This window comes from Crocodylus siamensis, chromosome 11 (assembly GCF_052110815.1).
Source record: "Crocodylus siamensis isolate JL-2025a chromosome 11, ASM5211081v1, whole genome shotgun sequence".
Taxonomy (NCBI): domain Eukaryota; kingdom Metazoa; phylum Chordata; order Crocodylia; family Crocodylidae; genus Crocodylus; species Crocodylus siamensis.
Genome location: NC_143405.1, coordinates 16,489,403 through 16,514,248, shown reverse-complemented (window position 1 = coordinate 16,514,248; position 24,846 = coordinate 16,489,403). Strand labels below are relative to the sequence as shown.

At 46.1% G+C, this 24,846-nt stretch overlaps 1 protein-coding gene across 1 annotated transcript; it reads right to left on the bottom strand.

The window, feature by feature from the left end:
- Positions 1-447: 447 nt before the first annotated feature.
- On the bottom strand, positions 448-24,410 carry LOC149855486 (ectonucleoside triphosphate diphosphohydrolase 2-like). Its single transcript, XM_090022491.1, has 9 exons — positions 24,291-24,410; positions 22,567-22,684; positions 15,953-16,103; positions 14,072-14,231; positions 12,780-13,007; positions 11,112-11,384; positions 8,944-9,039; positions 8,567-8,695; positions 448-7,141 (listed from the first exon to the last, which is right to left on the bottom strand). The coding sequence occupies exons 1-9, from the start codon at positions 24,399-24,401 to the stop codon at positions 6,923-6,925; spliced, it is 1,485 nt and encodes a 494-aa protein (XP_089878617.1). The 5' UTR covers positions 24,402-24,410; the 3' UTR covers positions 448-6,922.
- Between the last annotated feature and the right edge of the window lie 436 nt (positions 24,411-24,846).

Sequence of the window (24,846 nt, the reverse complement as noted above, 5' to 3'; positions counted from 1 at the left end):
GGGGTGGGGGTTGTGGCCCCTGTTGTGGGGGTTGTAGCCCCTGTTGGGGGGCTGTAGCCCCTGTGGGGGGCAGTCTGTGAGCTGTGCAGGGGGGCTGCACCCTGTGGGGGGCGGGGACCCTCCTCTCCTGAGCAGCCCTCCCACACAGTCCCTCCACAATCCACCCATACCTACCTACACACCTCACAGACCTCCACATCCCCCCACCCACCTTCCTACCCCCCTCCTGCAAACCCAACGTTCCCCCAGCGCACACCCTGTGTGTCCGGCTGTCAGAAAGGATTAGAACTGCTGGCAGGAGCTGTGGCTGCTGGGGCAGCTATCCCCACATCCTGGTTAGTGAAGGGGTCACAGGGAGCTCTAACTGCTCTATGGTAGAAAAAAAAACAGAGGCAAACAGCAAAGCATATAGGTATTTAGAATTAATTTTATTATGATAGAGATACTGGTAGGCTTCCAAATTGCTTTAACACTCTAGATATATCAATAAAACATTGCCCAACTGATAACTGTCTCTCTTTCTCTCACTCTCTCTCTCTATATATATATAGTGGTCTTTTGCTTTAATTGTAGAGGAACATGGATTTTGGGGTATTTTACAGTGACTTTAGGATTTCTTTATCAGGGATTTTTCAGTTTTCCAATAGGGAACACCAGCATTCCTGCTAGGGAAGCCAGTGGCAGGACCCAGGCAGAGGAGGCTGCTTAGAGCTTGTACCTTGGACCCAGCTGGAGGTGGCTGACCTCCTGGCCAGCTGGGGTCAGGAGGATATGCTTTGATGGTTCAAAGCAGGCCACCACACTGGGAACATCTTCTGGGTGATAGCTGCCAAGATGGTTGGGCAAGGGCTCACATGGCAGTAGTGCCACACCAAGGTCAACTCTGCAGCCACAGCCCACTGGCAGCTGTCCCAGAGGGGCAGATGCCTCTTCTGGCTGTGCAGTCCCTATCTGGGTCTGATAAGTGCACAGCAGGTCACAGCCAGGCAGCAGCCCCCACTGCCAGACTGCTGCAGTGAGTAGAAGGTGCAAGGAACTCTCAGGGCTGATTCAGCAGTCCAGCTGGCACAAGGGGTAGTGTTCCCAGGTCCCAACTGGCTGGCCCCAGAAGCTCCTGAGAGCAAGTAGCCCTAAGCTACTTGACAGGGCAGCTTTTTGTCCTGATGGGGCCAGGACAGGGCAGCTTTTTATACTGCCCGGGACAGCACAGGTGCTGGTCCTGGGCTCTAGCTCCCCCTGGCTGCAGATCCAGGAGGAGCCAGGCAAGGTTATTTTGCCCCAAGTGGCACAATTTGCCCCACACCAAAGTGCACGTGCGCGGAGGCAAAAAAGGCCCAGCTCAAATTTGGACCGCTTCTATTTGGGTTGCTGCAAATGCACGTGCTTGCATGTGTGGACACGCCCAATGAAATCAAAGTAAACAGTCCCCTTGGATCATTCCCTCTTTGATAGTCATCAACAGAACTCTTCCGTTTCAGCTGTTAATGGTTGTCTTCAATTCAATCATCTCTCAGAAGCACAAGAGAAGAGAATTTTGTGGTGGACCTAGAACTTTAACACTAGAGATATCCAGGCTCTGCCCTCATCATGTGCATGCCCAGGTGCACAATGCATCAATGTAGGGGGAAGCAAATAAGGAATTTTTTTACCTCTTCCATCAGCAATCTGCACTGAATTGTGCTACTCAGAAAGAAACTTTGCCTGTGGTAGCCTAGTTTGAAAATCCCTAGTAAAGTCATGTAGCTATGGAGAGTTAAACCAGTAAGCTCTTGTTTGGCTGCTGACTAGTTAATTAAAGGGACTAGCTGCATGAATGATAAAGTGCAGCAAAAAGCCTGAGGAAACTCTTAGTATGCATTCATACTCACCTAAGAGCAGAGCAAAATATAGACTAAGTTAGGAAGAAATTTTCAGTCTGAAGCAAACTTCAGCCTTGATAAGTGCACCCATGGGGCGTGTCCAACACATTTGCAGCACCACATATGGCACAGTTCAGAGTTCTCTGTGCTGCAAGGGCATGCTGCCTGAGCACATGCTGCTCTGTTTTGTTTTTTTTGTTTTTTGTTTTTTGTTTACCCCTGGATATCCAGGGCCAAAAAAGCCATGAGAAAAAAACCCCCAAAGCAGCGCATGCTAGGGCAGCATGCTCTGCTAAAAAGCAGAGCTGGGCCGCTCAGAGCCACACTGCAGCTGACAGCTAGGCTCCACCCAGCAGGATTGCCATGGCTGAGGCCCCCAGAACTCCAGGTAAGGCTTCCAGGGCCCCTCTTCAATGCCACCCGGGGCAACTTGTGCACCAAACCACATGTGGCACGAGTATTCCCCGGGGACATGAAGCGGTGGCACAAAGTGCGCTGCTGCTACTTGTCCCTGGGGACTTAGACATCCATGCATGTCTGGACTCACCCATGGTCCTTAGGGACACTCATGAAAGTTAGGGAATTATATGAAAATTCTTGTCTTGATGTTTCCTGTTCATAGACATTAGGGCTGGAAGGGACCTCGGAAGATCATCGAGTCCAGCCCCCTGCCTCAGGGGCAGGAAGTCAGCTGGGGTCATAGGATCCCAGCAAAATAAACATCCAGGTTTCTCTTGAAGGCTTTCAAAGCTGATGCTTGAACCACATCCAGCAGCAGGCTATTCCAGACCCTGGGGGCTCAGACAGTAAAGAAGTTCTTCCTTAAGTCCAGCCAGAAACGGTCTTGCGGGAGTTTATGACCATTCGACCTCATCATCCCTTGGGGCGCTCTGGTGAACAAACATTCCCCCAGAAACTGGTGAATACCCCTAATAAACTTATAGGTGGCCATCAGATCACCCCTGAGCCTGCGCTTTTCCAGGCTAAAGAGTCCCATAGCTCTCAGCCTGTCATCGTAAGATCTGTTTTCCTGACCTCTGATTATGCATGTGGCTCTTCTCTGGACTCTCTCAAGCTTCTCCACATCCTTTTTGAATTGTGGAGCCCAAAACTGGACGCAGTACTCCAGCTGTGGGTTCCCTGTTGGTTCTTCTAGTTCTCCCCCTGGTTCCCTCTAAATTGGAGCTGTTTTCCAAAGGATCTGTGCATAGGATACTATCTGTCTCTCCACTTTAGGTGCTGCCTTCTTTCAGAACCCCACTTTTCCAGGATCTATCACTCAAGTTTTTCTGAATTTCAGTTTGTTTGTTTTTCCTGGGGAAATTTTAAATGGCAAAGTTCCTCGGAAAATCAAAAATATTGAAAATCAGACAACTCTAGTACCATGACATTTCATGGTAAAGAAGAAACCTGAAAACAACATCACTCACAACTTTTCCACCCTGCCTACATAGCTGCTCTTACTCTGGACAGCCAGCATACCACTTCTGCAACATGCAGAGTCACCAATGGCCCAAGCAACAATGATGTAGGCCTCTCCTGTATCAGGATAGCATACATTTCTTACCAGAAACACCCATCCCTTTACTAATCTAAAATCATCTGCTTCTGCTCCCTCTCAATATTTAATTTCAGATTAGTCACACCCCCTGACTGTGTTTCTGTGCTGGAATCTTCCATGTCTACTGACTGTGTTTCCTTCTTCAGCAGGTTCAACTGGGTGTTAGGAACTTTTAGGGGCTGCAATTATTTTACTTATAGCAGCCTCTTCCAAACAAAATTGTGTTTTTCTGTCCCTAGGAATCAGGAAAAGGTCTTCATACTCATCCTATTTCACACTGAGTATTTCCATCAGACTGTAGGGGCAGCTCATCCTTCTGGGTGCTCATGCTTCTGAGAGTATGACTCCATCTGCACCTCCAGACATTAGCTTTCCCTTGATCTCAAGGCATCAGGGTTTTACATCCTTAAGAGTTTTTTGCAGAATCTTGCCTGAACCCCTACCACCTATCATCTGACCCCAGTGCTCTTTCCTACCAAGGGAAGGAGTCAGACTCAGTGATCTACTGAGGTCCCTTCTGACTCAAACATCTATGAATCTTCCCTCCCCCATTCCAGACAGGACTGCTGAGATTTGCTTGGTCAAAGGTAAAGGGCATTGGCATGTACAAGACCAATTAGGTACCATAGACTGGATTGCCTTGAGCAGTGTTTTGCAAACTTTTTAGGCTCAAGGAACCTGTTCACCAAGGCACCACAGGGGAAGACAAGAAACAATTGGCACAAACTGGTTGAAGATTGCTTCAGACTGGATATAAGGAAAAAAATCTTTACAAGTCAAATGCCGAGGGTCTGGAACAGACTCCCTCAGGGTGGTACAGTCACCCACCCTGGCAATCTTCAAGAAGTGTCTTGATATCCATCTTGCTGGGGTCATCTGACCCCAGCAGTCTTTCCTGCCCAAGTGCAGGGGGGCTGGACCTGATGATCTTGTAAGGTCCCTTCCAGTCCCTAACATCTATGAAACTTCTTGGTGGACTTAAGATATTCCTCAGAAAATGCCAGCTCTTCATTTTCACTCTTCCTTTTAAAGTACAGGGAAATAATGGAGTAATTATTCTGTTGCCAAAATCTGAGACAAAACTACAATAGGTCAGAATGTTTTAAACACTATAAACTCCTATTCAAAATCGCTGGGTTTATCTTGTGAATCATGTTTGCACATCTAACAGTGCTAACATTGTAAAGCCCCCATGGTACCCTTAAAACGATCTCAAGACACTCTGACTGAAAATCACTGGCCTAAGCCTTCCTGCCAAAGAGAGAGAGCTCTTTCAGGTGATAGCTCTTTGAATCCAGGCAAAGGACAGCATAACAGTCATGAACAGAGGTGCATGCAATATTCATAAAAATAAGATAGAAATCCCTTCCATTCTTCACAAAAACTCTAAGTACCAACAACAAAGAAAAAACCATATTGATCACTGGTGAATAGCACAAGCCACCTATTAAAATAACTTTAATGAAATATTATAGTTAAAAATAACCAACATGCTGCTCAAAATATACAGCCAAAGTTTAACTCTGCTTTAACTCCATTTTAACTCTGCTTCCCTATCCTTCCCCAAACTTCACTGAGGGGCTTCAGACCCTTACTTAGCTACCCTGAAATGCATGAACTGCTTTGTTATGTGAATTTATAAACACAGCAACATTCATTTTGAAAGCATCCAAGTGACGTGGGGGTCAAGATCTGTTTTCATGCGCTTTAGGGTCATACGTTTACAGGCATTTAGGCGCCTAAAAGAACCTAATAGGCGGTTAGTAGGATTTTCAAAAGTGCAAGGTACCAAACTCCCCTTGAAAGAAGTGAGCCAGGACACTTTCCAAAATCCTATGTCAGCCACTCCTCCACACCTTTAGGCAAATCTGGTTGTATGTGACTTAGAAGCACTAGTTCCATTGCCTTTTAGTGGAACTTGTGCGCTTAAGTCCTGAGACACTTTTGGAAATTGCACCCTACATTCTTTAATTGAGGGATTCTCTTTTAATCCTTCTGCAGCAGTTTGCAATATCCTGGGTTGTGCCTATACCACTACTATGTCTCCAGAATTCTTGTTACCAAACAAAGGTTATTATCAGGGAAGATGGCAAAGCATCAAAGGCAACAATTAAGTAATGACAGGATGTCATTCCCAGAAACCCTGTGTTCCAAGAACGTTGCAGCAACATGGCAAGCCAGAAGTACATAGCTGGAAATGTAGACATCTGTGTAACTTAAAATCATGGTCTAACAGGCCAGTCACTGAACCAGAAGCAAGAGTCCTGTGTGCTATTCCTGGTTCTGCCATGGACATGCTGCATAACCTCAAGCAAACAACTTCACCCCTCAAGTTTCCCTACCATGTTTCATTGCATTGTCCTCCTAGCTTGGAAGATCCTGGAACAGAGACTGGCACTCAAATGTGTGTGTACAGCACCTATCACAACTGGGCCCTGGAACCTGAGGTGATACCGTAATGAAAATTAGTAATAGCAGTATTTTCAAATACAGATAATAAAAATAATTTATTTTTGAAGATTCTTACTTATGAGAAAAAATAGGTTGCCAGGACAACTAATGTGGACACTTATTGTTAAAAGTAAGATGGAAGACAAATGTATTGTTGTTACCAAGACTAATAAACTGCTTTCCTAACTGGAACATCAAAAGCCAATTGCAATTACATTATGGCTGTGTTTTCAGAATACCTCAGTCCTAATCTGATGTTCCCTTGTGCCGGCTAACATTTCATCAGCATCCGTACAGACAATTAAAGACTTGTTCTCATACAAAACCAAAATGGTTCTGCTTGGTATTGATGGGTCAGATTCTCCAAAGAACTCAAGACCAGTTTCCTGTCATTTACAGATTTCCAACTGGTTCAGATGGACCAGTTGAGAAGTTGTAAATAGAGAGTAACTGATTTCCAGCTAGACACTCTATGGCTGCTCTAGGTGTGACTGAGAATAGAACCCCTTCCACTCAGATCTGCCTTCACAGCTCCCAAGGAAACAGTCTACCAGTGTGTTCACAGCACTCAGGGCTATTTACCAGGAACTTTCCATGGCATCCATGTAAGAATTTACAGTATTATTAGTCCAGTGAGGAGGCCCAGCTGACAGAATTCCCTTCTTGCCCTGAATTCTGAAAGTCCCTTCTCATTCTTTGTCTTTTGGTGAGGTGATTTGGGGGGCGGGGGGCAATGGACAATAAAGAGCTTTGGACAACAGCTGTGCAGCTTCTCTTCTTCCACAGGAGTAGGATAGCAGGTAGCTTGCTACATATCTGGATCTGAGATCTCCTGCAGAACAAGGTCCCCTGTCTCTATTTACCATGCTGCATTTATTTACTCTATTTACCATGCTGTTAGCAGATTGAAATAACCTCCCAGGTCACTGGAATCTCATGGGGGAGTCCTTCATCTCTCCAGGTGACACACAATTGTATGTGCTTGTTCTTGATATAAAACCTGTAACCATCCTCTAACCAGAGCTGCTAGAGGATAACCCTGGAACAGCAGTCAGGCATCTTCAGAGACGCTGTTGTGCCTATCATCCTTGACCACCACTCGGTATGAAATGCGCATGAAGGAGCCAGTGAGCAGCAGAACCAAAAGGATGAGGAGTAATGACCAAACCCCATTTTCAATCCCTTTCAGAAGGATTAGCTCATCTTCAGGGATGGTGTTGGTCAGATTCAGCATGTACCCAAGAGGCCAGCCAGCTGACGTATCACTGATCTAATGAAAAAAATAATGAGAGGAGGAGAGGGGGGTCTGAATCATGAGATTGGTGGCAGTTGAAAAGGTCTGAGTGTTCAGACAGATCACAACAGTTGTACTCAAAGCTCAGTTAATTTTATCTAAGACTCTTTACTCCATAAGTCTCATAAGAGTAGGCCCTTTGAGAGAAGCCCTAGTTCCTCCTTAGTTATTTAAAATTTTCTGCTTCTGGCCCTAGCCAAGAAGTGCAGAGAGGTTAGTTTTTCAAGATAGCTCTGAATAAAACACCTCTGTCTTTAGAGGACTCAGAATCTGAACCCAAATTTTAAAATGAACCCAAAGAGATTATATCAGATCCCCAAACATAAGTGAGTATTAGCTTTTGGGGACTTTCAACATGCAGGGAAAGTTCCTTGTTAGGACCGCTTGGATTCAAACCCAGAACAGCCAAGCTAGCAAACAGAGGCTAAGTCCGTGGTTCCACCAGCTGGCTGGTCAGATACCAGCCCCATCCCAGCCTGGTCCCTCCCATGAGGATGTTAATAAGAAGTCAAATGACCAGGAAGAACTATGGGAACTGCGAGCCTCTGACTGGAGGTATATAAAACCCCTCCTACATCCTGTGGGACTTGTCCCAGCAACAACACTGTTGTTTGTGCCTCTGGACCTCTGCCTTGCTCATGCCTCATCCCAGCCTCACCTTAGTCCCTGCACCTGCCTTGTTTGGACCTCCTGGCTCTGATCTTCCACCTGCCCTGACCATGATACCACCTCATCCCTTGACCTGATGACTTGGACTGCCACAGATATTTGGTGTGAACCCTAGCCTGACTATGGTAAGTCATTAAGTGACTGGCCACCCATGGCCTGGTTGATCCTGACACTCAGGATCTCTTAACTCAGACCAAACTATCCAGTCAGAAAGCCATGAAGATGTCTTTTTACCTTTGTTTTTTAAAGACATTCCAGGCTATCTGCCTTCCTCCACTAATTATGAAATTCGTACTTCCCCTATGTGATGGTTTGTTTCAATAGATGCACAGTTGCTTGTTGAAATTTTAACCTGCTTGCTTGTGATGTGTGTCAATTCTTGTAATAGTCATAATAGAAATGTATAGCATATTTTTCTGAGGCTCAGCTGACTGACCTGTTTATCATAATAATGAACTTATTTTATAAAAAAAATACAGTACTGAGGAGAATTGCTTGGTTCAGGTTCTGTCCATCTGAGTGAAAGTATCTGTTTCACTTCTGTCTATGGAGAAAATCAGTCTAGAAAAAAATATTTTCCTGGGAAGAACTGACAGTCAGCCAGGAACAATAAGGTCCATGCAACCTTGCACAAAATAACTGTGAAAGAAGGCCCATCCTATCTAAGGCACTTCTATCTAACTCACTGAAAAGACCATTCTTATCTGAAGCATCACATTCGACATTACTGACCTGGAATGCAGTCTGGGCAGAACTGTCCAAGTCAAACTGGTATCCCATTGCATGTAGATGGTAGATGAAAGTGGATAGGACACAGTAGTCAGCAAGCATGTTTGGCCTTTTCTTGAACTTCTCATTCAGCTAACAACAAAAATTGTTGAAAAGTTAAAATTGTCACAGATCATATTTTTTCTAGCCCTCTAGTATGATAAAATCTCCCTTTCCCTGCTCTGTGCTATGGTTTGTTGAACTGCTGCAATACTCAGGAATGCTTTCAGATGTCTTACATATACTTATGGAGGAGCCAAAGGTCTTAGCAGAGTTGTAGCCCCAGATGTGTACATGGAATAGGCAAAGCAGGCAAACCAAGTGGGTTTTCTCTCACTTACCTCTTTCCTAGACATCCCACAAAGTAAGTCAGTTGCTTGGCCCAAGTCAGTATAGGGTTCCATCTCCTTCAGGAAATTCAATGTCTTAGAAGTCACCTAGGCCAAGGCAAAAATAACCATTAAAAATCATACCCCCTCAATCCCTCAAGTGAGGCAGACAAGTAATCATATATATGCCCTCAGAGAGCTCATTATGGAGGCCCCGCATGCCAGGAATCATTACTGTTATTAGGGCCTGCAATCTACTACATTTCATTACTTTCCCCAGGAGCATGTATTCTGAAGGTGTGACTGCAGCTACTAGAGCAGATAGAAGCCCAAAATAGATTTGGAGCTCATCTAGGACCTTTCACTCTAAAGTGTTCCCCAGAACTTACTGCAGACCACTGAGGAACTAGGATACAATGGCTACATCATCCCACTGTGTTGTTTGAACCCAAAATATTCCAACCTAAAAGTTAGTGAGTAAACCACACAGACACAGATAATGTTGCAAGTTGCACTGAACTCATGAACATATAGAGCATCTATACACGTGCTCTGGGGAGGAAAGGAGGCGCTGTAATTAAAGCAACTCTGAGAGTCGCTCTAGTTAAAGTGCTGACAGTGCCACAAGTATTCAGCGTCCCATGCTTCCAAATGGCAGTGGGTGGGTGCTTTAACTAAAGCTCATTTGGCAAGGTTTAGGTAAAGCATCGCATCCTCACCACCATTCGGGAATGCAGGGATGCTTAATACATGTGACACAGAAGCTGCTGGAGTGATCTAATTAGCACACTCCAGCAGACTCTTTTAATTGAGTCTGCTCCAATGTGTGCTAATTAGCACATGGCAGAGAAGAGGTCTGTCACATATATAGGTGCCCTTAGATCCTAGAGGACTTGTGAAGCAGCAGGCTGTCACTGTTTTGAATATCACTAGGTGCAGACAGAAATGGTAATTTTCACCTAATCTGGCCAAACCGCATTCTGTGACCAAGTAGAAGTGCATGGCTCCAGAGCACTTTAAAATGGCCCACTCCTGCAACAATCTGAACCCTCATCAGAGGGTTCCAAAACAGAGCACTTTCAGTAACTGACTGCAGTTCAGCCCTGCTCTGGTGCTGTCTTCAGAATGGGAGTGGGGAAAGGGATCACAAGGAGTTTGGTTTGAGTTTTTTTCAGCTTCTGCTGGAAGATGAGGCGGGTGGATTGGAGCCCCTCCCTGAGGTGGGGGAGCACTCAAATCCACCCACCCCACCCTCCAGCATCCCCTGGGGAACCCCCAGAATGAGCTTCTTCCACTCCCTTTCCCCCCCCTCATTCTGAAAACAGCACAAGGGCTGGGAGCAAGGAGGGGCATTCCTATGGGGAAAGCAGCTGCAGGCTCACAGCTGCTGTAAACAGCGGCTTGATTCCCCAACTTCTGGGACCCAACAGCGAACTTCTGTTGGGTCCAGGGGATTGTTGTAACTCATGGTGCTTCCTGCAAAACACCATGAATTAAAATGGGGAGCTACTTTTCCTTCTGAGCCTATTGTGTTAACACAATTCAGATTCTTTGGCCACTTCTGCAGATCCCTACCCCTTTAGCTCAAAGAAAATTTGTGACCATTATTAGTCTCATGGTTCTAGCATATGGTTGAAGGGGTCTTGTTCCATCCAACAGAGTAAGGCTATATAACTGGCAGTCCATGAGGAATTAATGTGTTTCCCCCTGGCCTTCTACTTGACTGACTGCTGCCCCCATTATCTCTTTGGCTGCTGCTGAAGTTGGGGCCTCTAAGTTCCTCACCTCCATCAGCTTTTGCTTCCTGCATCCTCCCTAGGGAGTGAGATGATGCAGCCCATGGCACTGGGGGAGCCGATGGCATGGTGCAGCAGCGTAGCAGGGGGGAACATGCATGGTGTAGGAGGGTGCAGCCCAGCAGCCCATGGCTCACAATAGTGCAGACTCACAAGTGTAGCTTGCACAGCATGCAGCCCCGGGCCATTTACAAGCTGGACAGCCATGCAATAGAGGAAGAAGGTAATGCTCCATTTACATACAGCCAGACCAATTCTGATTAATTCCAGCAGAGAGTGCACATACACACTTGCTAATTTTACTATATTTCTCAGCTTGTCAGCTGGGTGCATCTCTTAAGAGACTCCTGCTTAAAGCATACACTAATATAAAAGAGAACCTACCAGAAATTTAGTTCCACTAGGCTTGTGAGCTCCATTTGGAGAGCAATCTGAAAAGCTGCAGAAGGAGGATGAGTTGAATAAGTTTCCCACAAGTTTCCTGCAGGCAGAAGAATTACTGGAGCCAGTGATGTGAAACGTGTCCTCATGGGCAGGTACACTTAAAGGATCGTCACTGGCAGTGCAGGGGTCAGCATCCACAGAATGAAGCAGAACTTCACGGGAGTAGGAAAGAGGCCAGCACGGGTTAGATGCATTTCTTGCATAGCCCTGGTCCTAGAGGGACAGGTATACAGAGAATGAGGGATTGGAGTCTGTAACAGGAAGGTAAATGGCAACAAAACTTAAACACTTTGGCTTCAGCAAACCAGATTTATCACAGAGACAAGTAGATTTCAAAAGGTTCTTACAAATTGAGTACCCAACCATTTAGCTGCTCTAAACTGTTTTAACCTGTGCCAAGTTGGGACTTAAACCCACATGGTACTGAATGCTCTCTGGCTTCAATGTGGGGTGCCAGTGTTTGCCACCCTCCAGGCTGGAAACTGAGAAAAAATGCCCCTTCTAGGATTTCATCTCCTTGTTTCTTGCCAAGCCAGAAATACAGCTTTTCTCACAATACTTTGATCTTCTCTTCCATCCCAAAGCAGGGAAGCAGAAGCATGAGAAAGTTAAAAGAGTTTAATAAGTCACACAATTTTTCAGGATTGAAGAGCAGGCTTTTTCAGTTTGAGTTTGCAGTAAATGTTCCACTCTTATTTCATAGAATTACAGAAAACTAGGGTTAGAAGGGACCTAAGGAGGTCACCTAGTCCAACCCCCCTACTCAAAGTAGGATCATCCCCAGCTGGATCATCCCCAGCTATTTCATCCATGTCAGTTCAGTCCTTTCACATACAGGTGAAGTTACACATTACAATTAGACCATACTAAATCTGTGGAAGGTTAAATAATGTTGTAGTTAGTGTGCTTGAGCAGTTGCATGTTAAGGATAGTTTCTTGCCTGCAAAGCTCCGAACTGCCACTAGAGGGCAGGGGTATGACTAGGAGCCAGGACACCTGGGGCATTTATACATAAGCTTGCAGGTAGCATCAGGTGCTTTTAGATGCACCCAGGATGTTTCACATGCAGTTGTATCAGCGCCAAAATGTGCATCAGCACTGAGAAAATAGCAGTGGCGTGCTTTTGAACTAAAACACATCAAAGGAGTTTTAGTTCAAAAGCACACTGCCACCATTTTCTGCGTGCTGATGTGCATTTTGCCACTTGTACAACCACACATGATGCAGTGCAGTGTGTGATTAATTGAGTCTGCTCTGACATGCTGGATCTCCAGCGTGTTGCAGATCAAAAATGTATGCGCATAAATGCCCCAGGCTCTATCCCTCAGAGGGGAGTGAGGGCTAGAAAATGCTGCATCCTGGGCTGCTGGAGAACTGTATACTCATTTTATCTTCATGGAGTAGACTGAAGTTACTCAGTTCGAGCATACCTACTGCTAACTGCTTGTTACAGACATGTTCCTTACTTGTACTAAGGGAGTATCAATGTTAGAGGGTGTCTGAGCTGGCTTCAATCACCAACTTTATTGCTTTTTAGTTACACTCATTTAATGTGACAGGTTTGAAGCAGTCATGAAGTAGGTGAGGACCACCCTGGCAGACACTCACTTGTACAACTTTCAAAAGCAGCCTCTTAAGAACCTGGTCCCTGCCATAGCACAGGAAGCTATGGGTGTTGACCTTGTATGTGTGCCCATACAGCTGTAGCATCACCTCCTTCTCAGGATCTTGGCTTTCTCCTTTCAACATGAAAGTCATCTGTAAGAAGTCTCTTCTCAGGGTCATGACACCTACCGTTCCTTTTCTGGATTGGATCCAGTGTCCTGTCCATGCATACTAGACCAAAGGGAATCAGAGAGGAAGGTTTTAAAAACAGAGATCCTCCTAACCCGGAGAAGCAGAGAAGAGCCCCAACTTGTACCAACCTGATCAAGAGCGGCTTCTTCTGCAGCCCCTGCCATCCTTCTGCAACATCAACTTCTCCCTATCCAAGTCCCCACTGCAAACTACCGCTTTTCTCTTTTGATGAAACCTCCCTCCCTTTGAGGCTGTTTCTGCATTGCACCTGTCCAAACAGACAGGCTCACGTGAAATCCAGAGCTACACTGCACATCACATGAAATCAGCTTTCTAATGGAATACAGCCCTTTAGCCAATAACTGGACATCTAGGAATCTAACCTTTATACTGATTTGTGATTCTGAATCAGGCAAAGCAAAACTATTGAGCGCTGCCAACCTGTGGAGGAAACAGAACCAGGCAGCCAGGGAAGTATAAACAAGTCTCATTTATGCTCTCAAGGCAGTTTTGCATATGGAGCAGATGTCAAGAATTTGAGTGGAATGGTTGGTAAAGAACAAGAGAAAGGGTATACAGACTACAGACTGGAGCTGGATTTTGAAAGAGACCTGGATCACTTTTTGTCAAGAATTTGTTAAATTCTGAAATAATGGAAAGCAGTGGGGCCCAGGGGATGAAGCACTGGACTGAGACTGAGGAGAGCTGGGTTTTATTTCTGACCCTTCCACTGGCTGCTGGGGTGACCTTAGGTGATTACTTCACCTCTGCTTCCCCTCCTGTAAAATGGGGATAATGATGCTGATCTCATTTGTAAAGTGCTTTGATCTGCCTAGCACTGTATTGAAGCTAGACACCATTCTGAAACGATGCATATGGTGGATGTTATTCAACCAACCACTCATCCAAAACATGGCTCAGCCATAACTGAATTTAAACCATTCCTAGGCACTGTTTTAAGCCACTGTCAGGAGCTCTGGTGGATCCAAACCATCAAGGCCACTTCACCTACCTTCATTCTATTTCTGTTTGATTATGAGAGACTTCCAGCCACTTCTGCACTCCATTATGCTGACACTACTCAGCTGATATGACCCCTTTACCTTGATGAAGTTCTCCAGGAGATAGTTAACAGCAGCCCACAGGAACACCCCTTCATTTTGACTGGACAGTATTTTCACCCCCCGGAAGTCAAAGGGGTATGACTTCAGCATGGAGGTCACAGCAGCTAGAAGAGCATCAGCAAGTGCAGGGTTGGTGAGACTGAGTGAAGAGGAAAGAAGCACATTAGTGAATAAGGAGCCCCAGGAACAATGTCAAATAGCAATTGCATCAGTGCTCCTGATATGATGCCTACTTTGAGAACTACCACAACAAGATACAGTTGTAATGTTACACTAATTAGCTGCACCAATTACTAGCACAGTCACGCTGCCTAACAAGTACATACAGACTGTGGAAGCAAAAACTAAGGTCTCAGGATGATTTCAGTGTTTAGGCCCTAGCCTAGAATTTGGGCGAAACAGGCTTAGCCCCCCTGCTCCACAGCAGGTTGCCTTTGTGACCATAGGTAAATCCATTTCAGGTGGTTATGCTCCAGTTCCTCCTCTGTTGAAGGAGCAAACCAGCACTGCCCTTCCTTCTCAGGGTGTTGTGAGAATAATACTGCGAGGTACTCAGCTAACATGAAAACCAGTAATGGAAGCCACATAAGTGCCTGGGATACAGTGGACATTCACACTACAGCTTGCAGCATTCTGGCAAGTATCCCTGGCATATCCAAGTGTTACAGAAAGACATTGTTAATACCAGCTAAATTACCTGCCCTGCACACATTTCATCTTCCAAAAAATGCAGGCTTCCTCATCAGCACAAGCAGTAAGGAAGACTCTAAATTAGCCGGTAGCACAAATAAAGACGCTTGTCCCTGTGACAGTGTTATGATGTACATGTGACAAAAATTCTTTTTTGTATGGCTTAATGGCATCAGACATTACATGTACCTGAGTTTTGTGGGTTTTAAATGAGTTTGCATTATTGCAAACTTCCCAATGTAGTTTAGTTCACAATGTTACCATTAATCAGCTCGCCCTCAGCCACGGGGGAGGCGGGCAGGCTACACAGGGAAAGAAGGCTCAGACCTCTCAGTGCTTCTGCCTTCAGCAGGCTCCTGCACCTGGGACCACCTGGGAATGGCCTGGCTTGCCCCTGGGGCAGCACAGGAAAGCAGCAGGAGGGTTTGCTGGTGGCCAAAGAAGGAGGTGGGGACAGTGCAGAGGATGCTGGAAGCCTGGGTGGGCTGCTAGCTGGCTGGGTGCTACCACAGCTTGGAGGCGCCTGATCCAGCACTTCCCCGAGCCTGCCTGGGCTTCCAGCACCCTGTGCACCATTCCCGCCACCTTCTCCAGCTGTCAGCAAACACCGCCACGCTCCTGCCACCTCCCCACGCTGCACCAGGGGCAAGCCAGACTGTTTCCAGGCAGCCCCAGGCATCCTCCTGGCCACAGGAGCCTGCTGAAGGCAAAAGCAGCAAGGAGCCCAATCTTTTTTCTTTTTAGTGGAGCCTGCCTGCCTCTCCCATGGCCAGGAGGTGAGCTGACAGATCACTGGCTCAGATTAAGGTGGGAGAGATGCTGTGGGAGAGGCAGGCAGGCTTCACCAAGGTGGTGGGGGGAGGGAAGGATCAGTCCCCTTGCCACTTCTGCCTTCAGCAAACACCTGCAGCTGCCAGGACAATCACTTATATACAATGATGGAAATTGAAACAGAGAGGTTTCAATTAAAAACTCAATTCAGGGGGCATAGAATGTAACCCAATGGACCTAACCCCTGTCATAGGTACAAGCACCCTAAGACTTTTTGTCTTTTCTGCTGGCCAAGCTTACCTGCTCAGTGTAATCAAAGATGAACCATTATTACAGAATGGAGAGTAGAAGACAATGTTATATAGTTTATAAATGTGAGCAATTGAAACCTCCACTCACTTAAGCAGCCTCATGCTAGCAGTTGCTCCTAGGTAGACAGGGGTTTGGCTGTGCTGTTGCTCTGGAATTGCCTCCATTGCTTGTTTCAGGCATGCCTTTAGGCTGTTTCCAGCTTCTTGAGGGCATGTTGAGTAGTTAGAGATTCCAGGGCCTATGGTAAATGCAGGAAAGAAACTCAAGAAATATTACTACAGAATGAATTGATAGCGGGGTTCAGGAGCCTTTAGACACAGAGGCCATATCCACACATGCAGGTATGTGTGATTTATAGATTTAAAGATTCATAGATGTTATGGTTGGAAGGGACCTCAATAGATCGTCAAGTCTGACCCCCTGCATAGGCAGGAAAGAGTGCTGGGTTCAGATGACCCCAGCCAGATGCCTATCTAACCTCTTCTTGAAGACTCCCAGGGTAGGGGAGACCACCACCTCCCTTGGGAGCCCATTCCAGATTTTGGCCACTCTAACTGTGAAGTTCTTCCTAATTTCCAGTCTAAATCTGCTCTCTGCTAGCTTATGGCCATTATTTCTTGTGACCCCCAGGGGCACCTTGGTGAGCAGAGCCTCACCAATTCCCTTCTGCGCCCCCAAGATGAATTTATAGGCAGCCACAAGGTCACCTCTCAACCTTCTCTTGCGGAGGCTGAAGAGGTCCAGTTTCCCTAGACTTTGCTCGTAGGGCTTGGCCTGCAAACCCTTAACCATATGAGTGGCCCTTCTCTGGACCCTCTCCAGGTTATCCACATCCCTCTTGAAGTGTGGCGCCCAAAACTGGACGCAGTACTCCAACTGGGGTCTGGCCAGCGCCCGATAGAGGGGAAGTATTGCCTCCTTGGTTCTGTTTGTCATGCATCTGCTGATGCATGACAAAGTGCAGTTCGTCACACTGACGACTCATGTTCATCTTGGAGTCCACTAGGACTCTGAGTTCCTGTTCCGCTTCCATGCTACCAAGCAGGTTATTTCCTAGGCAGTAGGTGTGCTGGACATTTTTCCTACCTAGGTGCAGCACTTTGCATTTCTCCTTGTTAAATTGCATTCTATTTTTTTCTGCCCATTTGTCCAACCTGTCTAGGTCTGCCTGCAGTTGTTTCCTGCCCTCCAGTGTGTCAACTTCTCCCCACAGTTTTGTATCATCCACAAACTTGGACAGAGTATACTTTACTCCCTCGTCCAAGTCACTGATAAAGACATTGAAGAGTATTGGTCCAAGGATTTGTGGCACCACAAACCGCATGCATTGCACATTAAATTAATAATTTGCTACAGAGATTTCCCAGTAGCAAAAAAACCCAAAACAGTGCAAAGCACACCAAAATAGCATGTGCCAGGACAAACACAGAGCCCCTGCGCTGAGGTATGTGGAGAAGGGGGAGCAGCAAGCCCAGGGTTGCCTTTCCCTCATCTTAGAACCATAGAAAACTAGGGGTGGAAGGGACCCCAGGAGGTCACATCTAGTCCAACCCCCTGCTCAAAGCAGGACCATCCCCAGCTAGATCATCCCAGGCAGCACTTTGTCAAGTCAGGCCTTAAAAACCTTCCAGGATGGAGATTGCACCACCTCTCTGAGTAACGTGTTCCACTGCTTCACCACCATCCTAGTGAACAAGTTTTTCCTGATATCCAACCTAAATGTCCCTTGCTGCAATGTTCACAGCTGGATGGGGTGCAGTGTCCCTCAGTGCAGAGGCTCCACAGTGCACAGAGATGGGAGGAGTTGTACCCTGGGCTGCCTGCTCCCCTGTCTCCACTTGCTGCTGTCTGGCTGGGGCACAGGGTACCTCAGCACAGCAGCTGCCTGCTGGCTAGCCCCGCACAGCACATGGAGCCCAGTCAAAGCAGCACACCAGGAGCTGGGAGGAGCTGGGCATTGGCAGTTTGGGACAATAATGTGTCCCACAACAAAGGGCATATGTAGACACTTCTAAAGATATAACCAAACCTGTACAGCAAATATTACACCAGGCTGAACCATTATCCTGCCTGCAGAAATGCTCAACCATGATGCTTCAGCACAGGGAGATAAAAATGAATGTGGGTAAATGTGACATGGCAAATTTAGGCCAAGAACTGAAAAGCTTCTCCTACCAAGCTACACTATATCAGCCCTAAAAGCTCTGGCTTAGAGATCTGAGGTTATCACAACCCACAAGGACATGACTGAGTGTCTCTGCCCTCAAGAAAGAGACACAGACACAGACACAGCAGGCTTAGTCAAGACTCATGTGTCTGCTCCCTTCTCAAACCACTTCCTCATGTGTACAGGAAGGTTTCTAAAAGTTATTGTAGCTGCCAGCAGTTGTACAGGAAGGCTCTGCTCAGAGGCCAGAAGTGTCCTATGCATGCAGAGTGATTTTTTTTTCTTAAAATATTTTTAAAACAAATTACTTTGAAATTAAACAGCTAAAACAGTGATTCTCAGCCGCAGCACTATGAGATCCTTTTAAGGGTGTCATGGGGTGCTGCACCATATTAGCAGTATTAGGTGTGCAAATACCTACACGAGTCATTAAAAAAAAAAAAACCCAATCCCAGAGATTTTAAATAGAAATCCATAGTATGAAAAACATTTCTAATCTGCTGTGGACTTTCTGAGATGTTTGCAGCAGAAGAATTGGTCTGTTATTTTTCTGTAGTCAAAAAAAAAAACAAGTGAAAACTAAGAGCTGGCATTTTATCAGGGGTGCAGGAATCTAACCACAAGTGCCTTGAGTCTAACGAGGTTGAGAACTGGTGAACTAGAAAAATCTCTCACAACAAATATTTGTGTTTACTGTAAAGACAGTAACCACCGGGGATCCAGGTGTTCCGTTCACCACGGGAAATGTAGTAAAACCTGGGTTTTCTCCTTTAAAGAAGAAAAACACAGGAAATGGTGGGTTTTCCCTTGCAGGCTGGCAGAGTTCCAGCCTACAAGGGGCTAGAGGGAGTTGGAGGAGGGCAGTCAGGCGGGGGGCATCATGTGTGGTGGGAGGGAGTTGGGCAGGGCTAGGGCTAGGGCTAGGGCTAGGGCTGCAGCTGCTGCCTAGCCCAGGCGGTGCATGGGGCCATGTGCAGCCGCAGGGCTCTGGCAGGGAGTGAGACAAGGCCATGGCTGGGTCATCCAGGGGGCTGCCTCCCTGGCACTGCACACACTCCAGAGGGGCATGGGGGGAACATGCCCCCCAGATTTGTGCACAGGGTGGGTGTGGGCTGCTTGCTGTGGGCTCAGGGCTCCCTTCCCTTCTGCCCTACCCCCAGGGCCTTCACAGCCCAGTGGGCAGGACCCAGCACAGCAGGGCAGAGCGGGGCAGGGAAGCTAGGCGCTGCCGCCTTGAGCCCCGCACCACCGTGGCGAGATGCCCCCTGCCCTCCCAGCAGCAGCAAGGGTGGCAGCACACAATTGTGTCCCTTGCTGCTGCTGGGCAGGCAGGGGGCACCTAACCATAGAGGTGTGGCGCTCCCAGCAGCACCACAAGCCTCCCTGCCTGGCTTCACTCTGTCCTGCCACACCGGGTCCTACCCACTGGGCCACATTAACCGCTGCCTCCCATGTGTGGCACCCAGGGCTTGGGCACTGCTGCGGGGGCAGGGGCTGCAGACCTGGGTCCCTGGCCCCATAGCCTTGGTAGCTGAGGGCCCCCTCCAGCAGGGCTGGGAGGGGTGGGGGGCTGTGGGTGGGGAGTGAGGGGCACCAGCAGTGCCAGGGGGCTGTGGATCAGGAGTGAGGGGCACCAGCAGGGCTGGGGGTCAGGAGTGAGGGACAATGGCATAGGCAGGGCACCAGCATTTCAGGGCTGCTCAATGCCACAAAGGTGTGGCAGGATACAGCCACAGCTGGACCTGCATCCTGGTGAGCAAAGGGGGTAGGGGAACCTCTGATTTTTCCATGATAAAAATCCCCAAATCAAATGCCAAAATATATAGGTATTTAGAATTTCTTTTATTATAATGATTGAGGCACTGGTAGGGTACCAAAGTGCTTTAAGATTGTAAATATATCAATAAAACATTGTGTTCAACTGATATATAGTGGTGTTTCATTTAAATAACAGATTTGGGGTATTTTAAATCAGAAAATTTGTAGTTTTTTATCAGAGAATTTATGATTTTTAAAAATAGAAAACCAGGATCCCTGGTTACCACAGATGCATTCTTTGTCATGTAATAACATACAGTGTTTAGAGTTATACAGGACTAGCCCATTGTTATCTGGTATCCAATTTAAAACTCTTGAACTTTGTTTGATTGTGGCCCAGTTTAAGAAATCATGCCTTTAAATACAAGCAGGTGCTTAAAACTTAAAAGCCCAGACTTTCATGAATACTAATGATTTTATGCATGTGTAAGTGTTTTCCTAAATAAGTACCTGTATACCATACTTGTGGCTTCTTAGTTATGAATTTGCTAGGCTTAAACATATAAGATAGTTATTACCCTTTCTCTTTCAGGCTTCAGTAGGATGTGTCCTAGAGATCAGATCCTGCCTCAGTCATTATTGTTCATTAAGGATTTCATTGGATGACAAAACACTGGTAGGAACCTATGATAGTCCCATAATTTCAGAATAGACTATTAAATGTAGGATCAGAAGGAAAGAATGGAGCACTGAGTGAAAGCAATTTGCAGTGGTAATTGTGGGAAGATTTTAAAGTTAGAATTTAACCAATAATCTTTAGACCCACATATTGGCTCTTGAAAAAATGAATTGATTAAGCTATATTTTCTTCAATTTTCATTTGCTACAAAGTGCCAATGTTAGATCCATTTTTTTGGTCTCTAATATACATGCCAATATTGGATTTAAGTGACCTTTGTTCAGTTTCCTTGAAGTTTGATTAAAAAAAAAATCTGTCTTAGGTTTGCTCTGCCTAGGCTTAAAGATAGTAACAACAAATGCATTCTTAGTCATGAAATAACGTACAGTGTTTAGAGTTATAGTATTATATCAAATGTTTCACTGTTTGTAGATTTGAAAAGGGGAACAAGAAATTAGGTTTATAATGAAAGCTTAGGATATGCCTATGCAGCAACCCAAGGTATAACTGCAGTTTATGCACACATGTGACCATAGCAGCAGAGAGCTCAGTCCTAGAACCCACAAGTCGTTCCTACCAGCTGCATTACTTAACTAGCAGGGTACAGTCACACTTCCTCTTGCTCCCTTTCTCTGGCCTAATTAGGTATTTTTCTGCACAGCTTCAAAAGGAAGAGTAAAGAACACTACCACTCAGGAGCAGCTCAGACCCCAGTATGAGGACCCTCTCCAGAGAAGTGCAAGGTGTGTGTTTGTACCCCTGCAGAGAGAGGAAGGAACTGAACCCAGGTCTCCCACATCATGAGTAAATGCCCTGAGCTATTGCATCAAAAGCACTATCTCCTCCTCCGGTTATTTTAAAAGGAAGGAGCAAACTCCAGTCCAAAAGGGTTTAAATGCCTAATTCCAGGAGAGGAGTGAGGGCTATGAATCCCAAGTGGAAGTAGCCATGAAAGCCCTGAAGGGGCATGGCATGCCTCTTCCTCAGCACTTCATTTTGGCCATCTTAGGTTGTCTCCACTTAACATGCCAGGTGTTCTGAAGCCCCTAACTTTCCTCAGGTACAGGAGTTTAGGGCCCTAACTATGGACTGTGTATTTCACTCTGCTCCTCCTTCCCAGTTTTCCATGTAAGGCATCCCAAGAGTGCCCCGCCACATGTGCTGAGAGTGCTGCTCTGTACCTGTTCATCCAGCACCCCTTCCCTGGAGAACCACAACAGTGTGGGAGGTGTTCAGATTTTCCCAGCATTCACTGGTACAAATGCAGCCAATAACATGCAAAAGCTCTAGGCTAGTGACAGGCCATGACTAACTAGATGGTTAGAAAAGTTGCTGGGTGAACATTGTTGATGCTAGATGTAACTAGGGCTGTTACGAACTGCTTACTGCCATAATTGTAATGTTGACACATCTAACCACAGTTCGCCACTTAAGAGGGTGAGCTACAGGTGACAGGCAGAGCTCTTTCTTCTCTTTGCTGAATTAAATGCAAGGGAGGGAAGGGTTTGACATCTTTGCTGCTACAGTAGCGTAACTAGAGGCAGTTTTCTTCAGGCATGAGATAACACTGAGGAAGCTTCTTTACAGTGAAGAAGGCTAGACATGGGATTTTGATTTCTGCAAGAGCTGATCTTGCAGAAAGCAGTTCCCAGAATCACAAGCTTTTAAAATATATATGTAAGTCCCACTGTGATTAGTTCTGCTTCTGCTATTGTCCTTTATTGTTCCACTGGACATGCCTTAGGAAGAAGAGTTGGTATGTGTGGCTCTGCCACTAATTCATTGTTAGGACTTCAGCTATGAGATCTTCTTGGTGCCTCCATTTCATCATCTGTAAGGTGGAAGTAAAAACACTTACCTGTAGTTGCTCAGAGATCCTCAAGTGAAGGGTGATAGCTATCCATGTATAAAGACCACTCAGAAAGATTGGGCTGCCCAGTCTTCAGTATCATCAGCAACCTGATCTTTAACTACACAGGATGCTTGACTCAAGAAGCTTGCAAAGAAATGTCATTAAAGCAAGTTTCCTTAGTTTCCATCCATCCAGTGCCAGAAATAAATGACATCCACTCAGTAGCAGGAAATCAGCTATCTTACCTTGCACAGTACAGGTGCTATGTTCACTGACCACTCCAGTGTTATTCTCCTTCTTGGCTGACCACTGGTATATGAAAAGGGTAGTGTGGGATGGCCCAGCATCCAGAACAATGCCATACTGAAAAAAACCCACAAGATCATACATATTCTCCTGTTGCACACATGTTCACACTCTTGTTATTACAGGTTTGTACTACATTGCACAAGTACTCAGTATAGCCAGCTGCAAAAGTAACTCCCCTATGATTATTCTCCTCCTAGATGGTGCCTGCTGTGATGGAGTGGCTCTCTGCTACTCTAACCCTTTCTTTGTTTTTTTTAGTGTTATTCCTTTCTCATCTTCAGTCTTGATCTTACAAGTCACCTACCCATGAATAAGTCCAGCCTTCTACCTGCTGGTCAGAGCATTGAGGCCAGACAAATTAAACTTACCAGACTTTGCTTCATCAAGCATTCCCCATAAACATTTGTAAACTCAGGTCTACAATCAGGCTAGAAACTTTCTTTAAATTAAAAAGTTTATTCTGCAAAAGTTGGTGGCACATCTGTAGAGGAATCTTCTCACTCATTATGCACAAGCAGATTTTTCAAATCCTGCCCAATGAAGAAGGGCCAGGCTAATCACAGAAAGTAACTACCTGCTGGGTACCCACTCAGATAGTTGCTTTCAGCATGAATGCAATGGTTGATGGGGCACAGCTGTGTTTTCAGGGCATCATATAACACCTAGCTGTCTGCAAAGTGCTAGAGGAAGTGGGAAATGAAAGAGGAAAGCAAGAAATACAACTGGTTGCTTTATGAGTAATGGGCAAGATGGCCCTGTGCCAAAAGTATAACATGCCAATTATCTCACAAAATGACCTTTACTGATACTGGGCTTTGCTGCAACTGCTAGCTGCCTCAGGTTAGAGGAAGCGCTATGGAGCAAGCTTTGACTTATGTCCCTTTAGAGGGGAAAGAACAGTACTTGATTAATTTTGCTATTGAGGTAGTTTATTTAATAGTACAGTGTTTAACAATGAGACAACAAGGTACTCGTTAAGGACCTAAACAAAATACTCCAAGTAAAGCCTCAGCAGCTGTACTGTGTCGTTTTGGGCTCCACAATTCGAAAAGGATGTGGAGAAGCTTGAGAGAGTCCAGAGAAGAGCCACGCATATGATCAGAGGTCAGGAAAACAGACCGTACGACAACAGGCTGAGAGCCATGGGGCTCTTTAGCCTGGAAAAGCGCAGGCTCAGGGGTGATCTGTTGGCCACCTATAAGTTTATCAGGGGTGACCACCAGGGTCTGGGGGAACGTTTGTTCACCAGAGCGCCCCAAGGGATGATGAGGTCAAACGGTCATAAACTACTGGGAGACCGTTTCAGGCTGGACATAAGGAAGAATTTCTTTACTGTCTGAGCCCCCAAGGTCTGGAACAGCCTGCCATCGGAGGTGGTTCAAGCACCTACATTGAACACCTTCAAGAGCAAATTGGATGCTTATCTTGCTGGAATCCTATGAACCCAGCTGACTTCCTGCCCTTTGGGCGGGGGGCTGGACTCGATGATCTCCCGAGGTCCCTTCCAGCCCTAATGTCTATGAAATCTATGAAAAAGATAGGCTCCCTTCGTTAAGGCAAAAAGATTAGTGATCTGTGTGTATTAATGCCACCATTAACACCAGAAGCCCTTACAAGCCTTATGCCTGGCTAAACCCAACTCAGGCAGAGTGCACCTTACCTTGCTCCCAGGGGGGATCTTGACAATTTTAGTAGAGACGCAAAGCAGCAGGATCCCAGTTAGCCCGGCTACAATAACTAAGCAAGGGGGAAGAAGTTCACGCCAAGACATTAGGCTCCCTCTCTTGCATCTGCTGAATTAAAAAAGGAAGCTGTGAATTAGCAAATCAGCAAGTGCAGAGTCTGTCTCTAAAGCTATTTGCAGCCTTCAGAATGAGGAGGAAGGTGGAGCTAGAGTCTAGTTGTGACATCAGCACGGTCCAAACCACAGGTCTCACTGATAAAGTGATATGATATCCTTATCATAAGGATAACTGACCCATATAAAGAGCTTTCTTCCCCTTCACCATGGTGAATAGAGCTAAAGCTTTGTGCACATTCCAGTGCTGGCATCATAGTCCTCAATGAAATCTCACAACTGCTCAGGATATCAGCCCCAATCTGTATGCGGGTCTCTTTCTACCTGCCAAAATCTTTAACTGCACAACAGTGAAAAAGCTTACTTTATGCTCCTCTAAACTCATGTCCCAACAGAGAAAATGCCATGTATTTCATCT